The sequence below is a fragment of the Salmo trutta genome, chromosome 24 (assembly GCF_901001165.1).
Source record: "Salmo trutta chromosome 24, fSalTru1.1, whole genome shotgun sequence".
Classification (NCBI taxonomy): domain Eukaryota; kingdom Metazoa; phylum Chordata; class Actinopteri; order Salmoniformes; family Salmonidae; genus Salmo; species Salmo trutta.
This window is the reverse complement of record NC_042980.1, coordinates 6,563,005-6,576,383: the sequence shown is the minus strand read 5'-3', so window position 1 is coordinate 6,576,383 and position 13,379 is coordinate 6,563,005. Positions and strand designations below refer to the sequence as shown.

Below are 13,379 nucleotides of genomic sequence, written 5' to 3'. Positions count from 1 at the left end.
GGGTTTAAGATGCATGTTCTTTATTATTATTTGTAACTATTCCATGCCAGATTCAGAGAGATTCCACAGAACAAAGAAGGTTAAGAGCCGCATCAAGGGCTCTATTCAATCATAGCGGTTGTTTTGGCGGTGTCAGAGGTGGAACTGCGTTAGAGCTGTCAAATCCACAAGCGGCTCCTAGCATTATACCTCAAGCGGACATTGCCATTGGCTGCACGGAGTTGCATTACGAGAAATCCCATGCAGCCTTGTTTACAAGTTCTAACACTGGAATGTGAGATGTAATCTACACCTCGATTAGGCTGATAGAAATCCTCATTATTTAATTTAACGTTTTTCAATTTGAGGGTCATTATTTCCATTTATACAACGGGTGGGTCTAATCCTGAATGCTGATCCATTAAAACTGCATTCCAGCCTGTGCCTATTCCACAAGTTACCAGCGGCTAAATTTATGACATTAAAATGCCTATTTACTCTTTTTGATCTGACTGTGCAATCCACTGTCTCATCAGCCCAGCCAAGCAATTAAACTTGATCTCCACTATAAATAGCATCTAGACATTATCTTACATTTCTTTTAGACTAACATTTAGTTTCAATATTCAAATTCGATCTTCAGCTGTCCCATAGTAATGAACGTGTCGGGACGATGCAGGCAGCGTTTCTCAGCCAGTCACAATCATGAATCAGCTGGGAACATTTTTATGGATATACACAAAGAAATGTAAATTGTAAAAAGGTCGAACGAAACGAAGTGCAGCTAGTTTTCAGTCTTTCCAACTTCAGTTTGAAGTGATTTCGTTAGCTGTTGTTGACTAGCTCCTCTGAACAACAGTGTCCTGACGAGAGAGCATATTTTCTATGTCAGGCAAAATCGTGCCTCATTAGCTCACTGTTATGGATGTATCCAAATAACTGTCACTAGAAAACAACTTAAACAAATGCAAATGAAGCTACTTTGCTGTTATTCTGGCTGCACTTTTTGACGTGACTGTAAGTTAGCCGTAGTTGGCTAGCTATCAAGCAAGGGATAAGAACGTTGCCAGCCAGGATGGCAATGGAATATTTAGAACGAACAACTGGGTTGCGTCTGTAGATACAGAACAAAAACACAGAACGACTGGGTCACGTCTCTGGCAACCGAACCGATAGAACGAACGACCAGCCGGCTTGGATAGCAACCCTAGATTTGTGTCGGGACTATATCTTGTGGAAGGATGAAATAGTATGAATACATTCATCGAAATTAGGTTTTTAATGAAAAATCTGAATCATTATTTGAGTGTGTTGGTAACCTGTTGTATAAAAGTGATAATGCACTCAAAGCCGGTGTTTGGAGGATATATTGGCCCGGTTTGCCAGCCCTCGACCTTGTCTTGGGCCTAATGACACCTGTGTCAATATATCCTCCAAATACCGGCTTCTCGGGCATTATCACTTATATAGCATACACTTTCTCATGGGTGTGTTTTCGAGACAATGATTTGACAGCTCCAATGCAGTTTCACCTCCGACACTGCCAAAACATCAGCTAGGGTGTCGGCTCTCACCTCTTAATGGTTGATCTGATTTAATCTAGGCCCAAGCTGAATTGCTCTATCAATGAATAAATAAACAATCACACACACACACACACACACACACAAAGCCATCCAGTATCATAATCCCCCCCCCGAATTAAATATTTAATTAAAGCTAATATTGATTCTCAACATACAAAGCAAACACTTCTGTTTCAATGTGCATTACATGGGACACTGCAATAGTTCAAGGAATCTTACTTTGGTACAAAACTATTAACTTTATCATTACCAGCCTTGCAAACAGTTCCATTCCAAAATAATTTGCAATTACTTTACTTCTTAACGTACTGGAGGTGTCTTGCACATTCCTTCTTTGTCTTCATACATCAATATTCACTCTCTTTTTAAATGTTAATACTGTCTTCACAATCCATTGAAATATATTCTTAATCCATTTTGTAGATTTACCCCAAGTACTCCTGTCATCCAAGAAATTGAACATATCACAATTGTATACAAAACTGTATGATATGACACACAGGGCAGCCATCAAACTAATATCATACTTTACAATGGTATTCAACTACAAGAATCCTGCTGAAATACTTAATTATTAACAAACTGCTGATTTAAAAACTGTAATACAATGTAAAGTAAAATCAACTTCATGACACTCATTTGCCGCATCACTTCATGACTATACCACAATAAATATATATCATATCTATACTATTACATCTCTTTTGTTATACTGTTTCGATGTTGGATGATGAAGATATCAAACAGATAATCAAATAACTAAATTCTCAAATGTTTATGAAACGTTCACACTTTCTTCATCTGCGTGGATGTGACTGACATGCACCTACACATATTTATTTTTAAAATATGGCAATAACCTCATAACAAAGATTCTTTCTCCATGCATCATCCTAATTTAAAAGTGGGAACTTGCATTATCTGTGTACTAATTTACATTCTTACAGTCAAAGAGGTCCTGTTTAACTGTAGATGAAGCCACTCACCACTCCCTCTACTCATTCATATTTTACAAATGTAATTTGTCAAAATGTTCAATCTGAACTCTAGTAAGGGCACTTGTAAGATACAGCATGACCCTTCCACATTATACCCTGTGACTCAAGACACCCTCAGCTACTGTGAATCTAAGGTACTGGAGGTCAAGGCAGCCTTTGTATACATAGACTTGGTATACACCAATCCTCTGCAAGACCATAAATTATGGGAACAATAAGAAAATGTAGCCATTGACATTGTCATTATATATTACTAAGACTCAACGGGCCAAATCAGAATGCCTTTAAGAATATTTTCAGGCAGATGTGGTCCTATTCCTTGATTTGGGTTGCATTGATTGGTTGTTCACTGTTCTGGTAGCTCTTGCTGATCTTGTCTCAACCGTTTAGCTAAGAATTATTTCTCAATGCATTTACTCCATCATGTTTTCAACAACATTCTGATAATCAGAGATATAAAATTCAACTGAGCACTATGGTGTGCATACCGTAGCACCCAAAATCATGTTATCAGTAAAGATGTTATCAGTAGTGTCGCTTTGTTCATAAGAAATTGCTTAGAAGAGACAATCTCCACAAATGTCATTATCCTAGGGAAAGATAAAATCACACATGCACTAGATGTTTAGAGAAGATATATGGTTGATGCACATGGTTACAAGAGGATCAGATGAAAACATTGTGAGATTGTTAACATAAAACAGAGCAGAGGTTTAGAACTTTGAGCTGGCATCTAGTCCTTGAGAAACATGTATCACCCTACAAAATACACAAAGAACCATTGTGGGATTGTCTCATTGCAAGACAAAAAATGTGTGGCTTCCTGTAGGCTTAGTATAGGGACTCTCTGGTGGAGGCAGAGAGGTTAGGTCCTCAATATTCAGAACCAGTGCTGGATTTTGTGATTTTATGTCCATTTGGCTGAAAAGGTCAAGTCACATCTCATCTCACCAAGTTAGGGAGCCAAGGGGGTTTATCAGAGCTCGGTCCTAAGACCTGCCTCATTTAGATTGCGTACTTCATCTCAGGCAACAGATCCTGCCTTCATGCATTTGACATATGAAGCCGTGCTCACTGTGTGACCGGTGTCATGGGCAAGGGGGGTATAGGGCTGGTGGGTGACTGGGGCGAGCTCTGGTATGACCGGAGCAGGACCTTGTGCTTGGTGGCCACCCCCACCCGCTGGCTCTGCTGTTCGTCCAGGTATTCCTTGAGGCGCGTGGTGGTGAAGGTGAGGGTCTGCCGCCGCAGACGCATCAGGTAGGCATCCTGGAGCCATGAGTTGTTGTAGCAGTCCTTGATGGAAGGACGGGCCCTGAAACAGAGGTTACAACCAGGGTCAAGCAGCCCTAACTCAAAATCACAAACTATCACATAAGGGATTGGTCATATAAATGTGATACAACACACAACATTTTTTATATAATTCATTCATTACAAGCTATGGCATCCATTGGAAGCCTTATTCCTCAATCCTGCATTATCAACCACTGCAAAATATGTGTACAGATCAAGTTAACAACAGCCAATGTTTGTAACGTTGTGGAGTGAGACAGGCCATTGCGTTGATTTAATTTAGTTGTGCCCCTACTTTATTGCTATGACAAAGAAAATAAGGACTAACTGCTGATGTCAGTGCAGACAGTAAATATAATTAATGGACCAATTAATCTAAAGAAAAGAGCACTTAATTGGTATTAATTATCAGCTGTACTTACCAAGGGTAGCTACACAGGATCTTCTTCAAAAACAGAGAGGCACTTTGAGACACATTCTGGTAGAGTTTGCCCACGTCAAACTTGGCTGCCAGGATTCTGGCTTCAGCCTCCTGTGGATCATAATCCATGAAGGGCGACCTGCCGCTTAGCCTGAAAACATTTGAAATGGGTTTTAAATAGGTTTGAAATTAACATAAGGGACAGAGCACTTAAAATAAACAAATTAACACAGTCAAAGATTAATGTGTAACAATTTGTGTGTTGAGACATTTAAATGAACGTTAAAGTTTGATTTTATTCATGTAAAGCAGGTGCCCATCTGATACACTGTGTAGATGGCTGCACTGTTGTCATTTCCAAATTAAGCAAAAATGGATTCATTCATTTAAATAAAAAAAAAATATTTAATTACAGAACTGTATAGAGACAAATTGCAACTCATGAATGGTACTTGAATGAACTGGGATTGGCTTAAGTTTCAAATGAGTTCAAATGGCATTGGCCCAAAGCCTTGGTCATACTCACATGATGAAGGTCAACACGCCTACACTCCAAATGTCAGCCGGAGGGCCCACCACATCCCCTTTCAACATCTCAGGAGCTTTAGGGAAAGGTTAGGAAAAAGGGAACAGGTTAGGGAAAGGTTAGTGTGAGAACTTTGAGGCATTCAGGAAACATAAAGGGGCACAACTAGGTGTTCACATACTGTACCTGGTATTAACATGTGATTAATTGATCAAAGATTCATCTATCACAATCTGTTCACCGCTCAGTCGGTGCATCTGTACATGGTATTATGAGCCATCCCTTACCGTCTGTGTCTATATTGTGCCACAGAGACAGACCGATTGGCTACAGAGCATTTTCTGCACAGAACTCATTTGATATGCTTGAAATTACCTGTTCAGATTGCCCATGTTTAAAAACTATCACCTTAATAAATATTATTATACACAAGAATTCCCTATTATACATATTTGATTGATAAGTTGAGTCAGGTATGTTACATTTTCACCTCCTAAGTTTCAACCCTTAGGATTGGGTTGAGACACACCGATTTAGATCATTCTCATGACTTACACATATACTCCAGAGTTCCGACAGGTGGGCTGAACTGCTTGAGGAAGAGTGGGTTAAAGGTCTGGGCACTGCCAAAGTCAATGATCTTCACTACGTTCATGTAGGTGATGATGATGTTCTCCGGCTTGATGTCTAAGTGCAGGATGCGGCGGTTGTGCAGGTAGTCCAAACCCTGCAGGATCTGAACGATGTAGCCCACCACGTCATCCTCTGAGTAGCGGAATCTAGGGGGACAACGAAGTATGAAAGTGTTGAGGTCAATTCCATCAATTGAGAAAGTAAACTGAAATTCCAATTTCTTCTGATTTGACTTGAATTGAATTTATTTGGGTAAAAAAAAAGAATACCACAAGATTTGCATTGCATCCTCAGACTATAGCCCTTTAAAGCATTAATAGAAACACTCATTTCCAAAGTGGTCCTTGAAGATAAATAGCTTTTCAACAAAGAAATCAAATGGAATTGACCCCAACCCTGGCCCAGGGATACTATACAGAGCAAAAGTAATCATTACATACAAAACCATATAACAGAAATAAGCTAGTTATTTCCATTAGTTGGTACACGTAAGAATTTGTGCTGTCTGACCTGTCGATGAGGCTGTAGAGGAGCTCTTTTCCACTGCAGCACTCCGAGATGAGCACCAGGTAGCGGGGCGTGACGTAAGCCTCGTGCAGAGCCATGATCTTGTCGTGGTGGAGGGACTTCAGGATGTCATACTCCTGCAGCACTGTCTGTTTATTGTCTGCCTCGTAGGGCACAATCTTAGCCATGAACAGGTTGCCTGTGGCGTTCTCTCTACACTCTCGGATCACGCCAAAGCGGCCCCTTTAAGACAAACAAAGAGACAACCTTGAGTTGACACTTCAAAAAAAGCCATCAAGTATGACTGTATACAAACCATAAAAATTTTGTGTAATAATGCTTATAATAGACTGTATGATGTCTCTCTAAATGTATCAACATTACAACAGACTCAAAAGTCATTCTAACTGAATTAGAGGTAGATTTCCAGGGAAATGCATAATATAATAAATAATAGTTTTCATAATAATAATAATAATAATAATAATAATAATAATAATAATAATAATAATAATAATAATATACTGACCAAAAATATAAACGCAACATGTAAAGTGTTGGTCCCATGTTTCATGAAATAAAATAATCCCAGAAAACTTTTTTTTTCTTCAGATTTTGTGCAAAAATGTATTGTGCTGGGGACAATAAAAGGCCACTCTAAAATGTGTAGTTTTGTCACACAATGCCACAGATATCTAAAGTTTTGAGGGAGCATGGAATTGGCATGCTGACTGCAGGAATGTCCACCAGAGTTCTTGCCAGAGAATGCAATGTTAATTTCTCTACCATAAGCCGGCTCAAACGTCTTTTTAAAGAATTTGGCAGTACCCCAAACCGGCCTCACAACCACAGACCACGCGTAACCATGCCAGCCCAGGACGTCCACATTCGGCTCCTTCACCTGTGGGATCGTCTGAGACCAGCCACCCAGACAGCTGATGAAACTGTGGGATGGCACAACTGAAGAATTTCTGCACAAACTGTCAAACTAAAAGAAATGTCAGCACAAGAACGGTTCGTCGGGAGATTAAGGAAATGGGTTTCGGTGGCCGGGCAGCCTTACACGAGCCTAAGATCACGATGCATGCGCAATGCCAAGCATCAGTTGGAGTGGTGTAAAGCTTGCTGCCATTGGAATCTGGAGCAGTGGAAATGCATTCTTTGGCATGAGGAATCACGCTTCACCATCTGGCAGTCCGACAGATGAATCTGGGTTTGGTGGATGAGGAGAACACTACCTGCCCGAATGCATAGTGTCAACTGTAAAGTTTGGTTGAGGAGGAATAATGGTCTGGGGCTGTTTTTCATGGTTCGAGCTAGGCCCCTTAGTTCCATTGAAGGGAAATCTTAACGCTACAGCATACAATGACATTCTAGACGATTCTGTGCTTCCAACATTGGGCAACAGTTTGGGGAAGGCCCTTTCCCGTTTCAGCATGACAATGCCCCCTTGCACAAAGCAAGGTCTATACAGAAATGGTTTGTCGATATTGGTGTGGAAGAATTTGACAGACCTGCACAGAGCCCTGACCACAACCTCATCGAATAACGTTGGGATGAATTGGAACGCCGGCTGTGAGCCACGCCTAATCGCCCAACATCAGTGCCCGACCTAAATAATGCTCTTGTGGCTGAACGGAAGCAAGTCCCTGCAGCAATGTTCCAACATCTAGTGGAAAGCCTTCCCAGAAGAGTGGAAGCTGTTATAGCAGCAAAGGGGGGACCAATTCCATATTAATGCCCGTGATTTTGTAATGAGATGTTCGACGGGCAGGTGTCCACATACTTTTGGTCATGTATTGTATCTGTGACCAACAGAGGCATATCTGTATTCCCAGTCATGTGAAATCCATAGATCACGGCCTAATGAATTTATTTACATTTATTGACTTCCTTATATGAACAGTAACTCAGTAAAATCTTTTAAATTGTTGCATGTTGCATTTATATTTTTGTTCAGTGTAAGAACACAGTTATGGATAGACAGTCTTGAGGGAAATGCTTTGTCTAAAATATCCCTGAGCATATCACTGTGGGAGCATTGTGGACATTACTTTTTACGTTCTTTACCTGGCCTTCTCATCCATGAAGGTATATGGTTTCTGGGGCACTCCCTGGCGCAGGGAACTCTCACCAGGGCGTCCCCCCAAGGGCGTCTTGCGTCCTGACAGGGTGCCGGAGGGGGTCATCCGCCCAGACGGGGTCATACGTGTGGGTGTAACCCCACCATCCCCTACAGGACTCATGCTGGATACCAGCACCACCGGAGGTGAGATGGGGGTGGAGGGGGATGGTGGGATGACGTGCGCTGTGGTAGTCGGTATTGGCGCATACATGGGCACAGACGAAATGGGTTTGCCAATGGCTGTGCGAGGGGCCACGGGTGGGGGCGGGGTCTTAGTCATGGGAGAGACGATATTGATGGGACTCTGGGGTTTGGGGAGAACGACAGAAGGAGCGAGCTTGGTTACGGTTCCCAGTTGAGTCTGTGCCGTTTTCGTGACGTTGATATTGATGGTGGTCTTGGCTTTGGCCTGGGCGGGAGCCGACTGAACTGGAGACGGGATTTGGATCTCAGGGATGGCCCGATGGGATGGGGCCACATTAATAACAATGGGGGCGGAGGCAGCGCTGGTTAGGGTCTGAGGGACTGAGGGTTTGGAATCAACAGGTTTAAAAGCGGGGATAGAAGCAATAGACTTGGCCGCTGGTACAGCAGGAGCGGGAGCAGCAGCAGAGGGGGATGGGGTCTGTGTGGATGGGGAGAAAGATGGGGCTGGGGTCGGCACTTTACTAGGCACAGGCTTCATGGAGGGGACGGTAATTGCTGATGTTTTGACAACCGGTGCTGCGTGGACTGTCTTCACAACGACTGATCCACTGGATTTTGTTGGTGCTGTTGATTCAGAATAATACAGTTTTTAGTATTACGAGAGTGAGCCCTCTCATAGATTTCTATGGAAACGACTTTGCTAGGAAACATTCATATTTGATGGATAAAGTATTGGAGTTTACAGGAGTTTGTCAATCTCCAGGTGCCTAAAGTACATCATACATGTGTGCAAACATTTAAACCAAATGGAAAATAAATGTATGATAATAATGACATACTGTATTACCATTTGGTCTTCATAGTAGAAAGTAGCACATACCTGAGGCGTCCAGGCACACTAACTCTGAGAGGTTACTGTAGGGTCCTTGGCCTGCCTTGTTCACACACGCCACTCTAAACCTGAAGGTGCCCCTTCCTGGCAAGTCTACCACATTGTAGTAACAGTCAGCCACTCCAGTGGCCACGATGAGCCAGTTACTCTCACCTGGGGAAGAAAGACCATAGACATACATCTACGTGTTCATGTTTATATTTAATTTAGAAAGCCACATTTCAATCATTGTCAGAGAATAAGGTCACGGAAGGCAGTTATTTTGAATGAATCATTGGCATAATAAAACTGTCTCTCATGTCACCCCGCTCCTCCGCACACTCCACTGGCTTCCAGTCGAAGCTCGCTTCCACGACAAGACCATGTTGCTTACCTTTGGAACAGCAAGAGGAACTTCCCCTCCCTACCTTCAGGCTATGCTCAAACCCTACAACCCAACCCAAACACTTTGTTCAGCCATCTCAAGTCTCTTGGCCCTCCCTCCCTCTCAGCCCAGTCCAAGCTCTTCTCTGTCCTGGCACCCCAATGGTGGAACCAGCTTCCCCCTGAAACTAGGACAGAGTCTCTGCCCGTCTTCTGAAAACATCTGAAACCCTACCTCTTCAAACAGTATCTTAAACAATCCGCCTCCTCACCTAAAATACAAAATGTAAAAAAAATTACCAGCACTTGCACTTGACCCCCCCCCCTTCTATGCCTGTGATATGTGGTCCCACCTAGCTATCTTAAGATGATTAAACTAATTGTAAGTCGCTCTGGATAAGAGCGTCTACTAAATGTGTCACGGCCTGATCTGTTTCACCTGTCCTTGTGATTGTCTCCACCCCCTCCAGGTGTGGCTTCTTTTCCCCAGTGTATTTATCCCTGTGTTTCCTGTCTCTCTGTGCCAGTTCGTCTTGTATGTTTCCAAGTCAACCAGCGTTTTTCCCGTTCTCCTGCTTTTTGCATTCTCCTTTTCTAGTCCTCCCGGGTTTGACCCTTACCTGTTTCTGGACTTTGTACCCGCCTGCCTGACTTTTCTGCCTGCCTTAACTACGAGCCTGTCTGCCACTCTGTACCTCCTGGACTCTGATCTGGTTTTGACCATTTTGCCTGTCCACGACCATTCTCTTGCCTACTCCTTTTGGATTAATAAACATTGTAAGACTCCAACCATCTGCCTCCTGTGTCTGCATTTAGGTCTCGCATTGTGCCTTGATAAAATGATTACAATTTTAAACGTAAATGTATTTCTATCAGTGATTGAACAACACTGCAATATTGCTAATGACTGCACCATGGCAATAATGTGTTGGACTGTGGACATTTGGCGTATGATACAACTTCATTTGGACAGTATGGCTTTACGTTCAGACTTTGAAATGATACGCATGAAGTTGTATGTGTGAGTGTATGTGACACCATGACTCACCCTCTGCTTTTCTCTCCAGAGAGTAGGTGCAGGGGGCCATAGTGTCTGAAGGCCTCCAGAGGACCAGGGCAGTGTTCTTATAGCGCTGGGGAACCTCAGGAGTCCCAGGACGATTGGGCAGCCCTAGAAGGGCAGAGAGGTATAGGTACAACTTTGTCTTGTTCATTCAAAACCACTAAAAGTGTTTCAAATGATTAGGCCTAAATAAAAAAGATTTTCAGTTGCAAGAGAGTTTGTCTAAAAATAGATCAATATCAAGTTGATGGTAATTCATTTGGTATCATTTTCTGACGTGACAGAATTAGAAAGGAATTTGCGCTAGAATAGGTTAGTTCGAACAACTGAGTTGGCCAAGGGGTCTATCCAAACCTAAATAATAGAGCAGGAAATACTGTAATTTAGAACACCAACAAAAAACTAAAATTCTCTGTCTCGCTCTATTTCCCACTCTTTCTCTCTCTGAGGTATGGGACTCTTACGAGCAAGGGAGAGAGTACAGGAGCTGGAGACCGAAGCCAGAGGGTTGGTAGCCACACACTCGTACAGCCCTGCATCCTTCTTGGTGGTTGTCATGATCATCAGCAGCTGCCTGCCATCCGGACAGGAGATCATGTTCATTCTGGCATCAATCTGCAGAGGCTTCTTATCTGAAATGGGAGAAAAAGGTACACTTAAAGCCAACAGTTATAATGCAATATGATGCATTTACAATGCATTCAGAAAGTATTCAGACCCTATAACTTTTTCCACATTTTGTTACGTTACTTATTCTAAAATTGATCAAATAAATAAAAACAGAAATACCTTATTCACATAAGTAGTCAGACCCTTTGCTATGAGACTTGAAATTGAGCTCAGGTAAATCCTGTTTCCATTGATCATCCTTGAGATATTTCTACAACTTGATTGGAGTCCACCTGTGGTAAATTTAATTGATTGGACATTATTTGGAAAGGCACATACCTGTCTATATAAGGTCCCACAGTTGACAATGCATGTCAGAGGAGCTCCGAGACAGGATTGCATTGAGGCACAGATCTGGGGAAGGGTACCAAAACATTTTTGCAGCATTGAAGTTCCCCACGAACACAGTGGCCTCCATAATTTTTCAATGGAAGAAGTTTGGAACCACCAAGACTCCACCTAGAGCTAGCCACTCGGCCAAAATGAGCAACTGGGGGAGAAGAGCCTTAGTCAGGGAGGTGACCAAGAACCCGATGGTCACTCTGGCAGAGCTCCAGAGTTCCTCTGTGGAGATGGGAGAACCTTCCAGAAGGACAACCATCTCTGCAGCAATCCACCAAACAGGCCTTTATGGTAGAGTGGCCAGATGGAAGCTACTCCTCAGTAAAAGGCACATGACAGTGTACTAGGAGTTTGTTGAAAGGCACCTCAGGACTCTCAGACCATGAGAAACAAATGTCTCTGGTCGGATGAAACCAAGACTGAACTCTTTGGCCTGAATGCCAAGTGTCAGGTCTGGAGGAAACCTGGCACCATCCCTATGGTGAAGCATGGTGGTGGCAGAATCATCTTGTGGGAACGTCTTTAGAGGCATGGACTGGGAGACTAGTCAGGATCGAGGCAAAGATGAACGGAGCAACGTACAGAGAGATCCTTGATGAAAGCCTTCTCCAGAGCACTCAGGACCTCAGACTGGGGCAAAGGCTTACCTTCCAACAGGACAACGACCCTAAGAACTCAGCTAAGGCAATGCAGGAGTGGCTTTGTGACAAGTCTCTGAATGTCCTTGAGTGGCCCAGCCAGAGCCCGGACTTAAACCTGATTGAACATCTCTGGAGAGACCTGAAAATAGCTGTGCAGTAATGCTCCCCATCCAACCTGACAGAGCTTGAGAGGATCTGCAGAGAAGAATGGGAGAAACTCCCCAAATACTGGTGTGCCAAGCTTGTAGCGTCATACCCAAGAAGACTCAAGGCTGTAATCGCTGACAAAGGTGCTTCAACAAAGTACCAAGTAAAGGGTCTGAATACTTATTTAAATGTACTATTTCAGTTTTTTATAAAAATAAAAAATAAACTGTTTTTGCTTTGTCATTATGGGGTATTGTGTGTAGATTGATTAGTGGGGAATTGAAAAAAAGAAGAAGGCTCTAATTTAACAAAATGTGTAAAAAGTCAAGGGGTCTGAATGCTTTCTTTAGATATTATAGGGGTTGATATTACATTCTGCTCTATTACTAAGTTCTTACCTTTCATCCAGGAGATGTGTGGGTGGGGGCTGCCAGCAGGGAGGCAGCTAAGGGTGATGGGATCTCCCTCCAGCAGGACATGGTCCCTCAACTTGATGTGGAACACGGGAGGGAAGTCTGGAGGAGAGACAAATTGGGAATGGGATTAAGAAGTAAAAAAATTGGCATTTCTATGGACCACAAAAAAATCTATTTCGCTTGATATGTTTTTCACTGTTTGCTAATTAGACTCTTTCAACAACTGAGTATCAACATGTTGTTTACACTGGCAAGCTACAGTGCATCCGGAAAGTATTCAGACCCCTTTTTCTCATCAATCAACACACAATGATCCATAATGACAAAGGAAAAATAGGTTTTTAGACATGTTTGCATTTGAATTAAAAATAGAAAAACATAACGTTTACATAAGTATTCAGACCATATACTCAGTACTTTGTTGAAGCACCTTTGGCAGCGGTTACAGCATTGAGTCTTCTTGAGTATGACACTACAAGCTTGGCACACCAGTATTTGGGGAGTTTTTTCCATTCTTCTGTGCAGGTCCTCTCAAGCTCTGTCAGGTTGGATGGGGAGCGTTGCTGCACAGCTATTTTCAGGTCTCCAGAGATGTTCGATCAGGTTTAAGTCTGGGCTCTGGCTCGGT

The 13,379-nt window shown here is 42.6% G+C and overlaps 1 protein-coding gene across 3 annotated transcripts in view; it reads right to left on the bottom strand.

Moving 5' to 3' along the window:
• Positions 1-13,379, bottom strand: part of spegb (striated muscle enriched protein kinase b) — a 125,450-nt gene continuing 112,071 nt past the window's right edge. For all 3 annotated transcript variants that reach the window (XM_029710821.1, XM_029710823.1, XM_029710824.1), the window contains 10 exons: positions 12,734-12,850; positions 11,001-11,168; positions 10,522-10,644; positions 9,099-9,263; positions 8,017-8,842; positions 5,950-6,189; positions 5,362-5,585; positions 4,807-4,882; positions 4,282-4,431; positions 1-3,878 (listed from right to left, as the gene is read on the bottom strand). In XM_029710821.1, the coding sequence (XP_029566681.1) occupies positions 3,635-3,878; positions 4,282-4,431; positions 4,807-4,882; positions 5,362-5,585; positions 5,950-6,189; positions 8,017-8,842; positions 9,099-9,263; positions 10,522-10,644; positions 11,001-11,168; positions 12,734-12,850 (2,333 nt within the window). In that variant the 3' untranslated portion in view covers positions 1-3,634. The remainder of the gene's footprint in view (positions 3,879-4,281; positions 4,432-4,806; positions 4,883-5,361; positions 5,586-5,949; positions 6,190-8,016; positions 8,843-9,098; positions 9,264-10,521; positions 10,645-11,000; positions 11,169-12,733; positions 12,851-13,379) is intronic.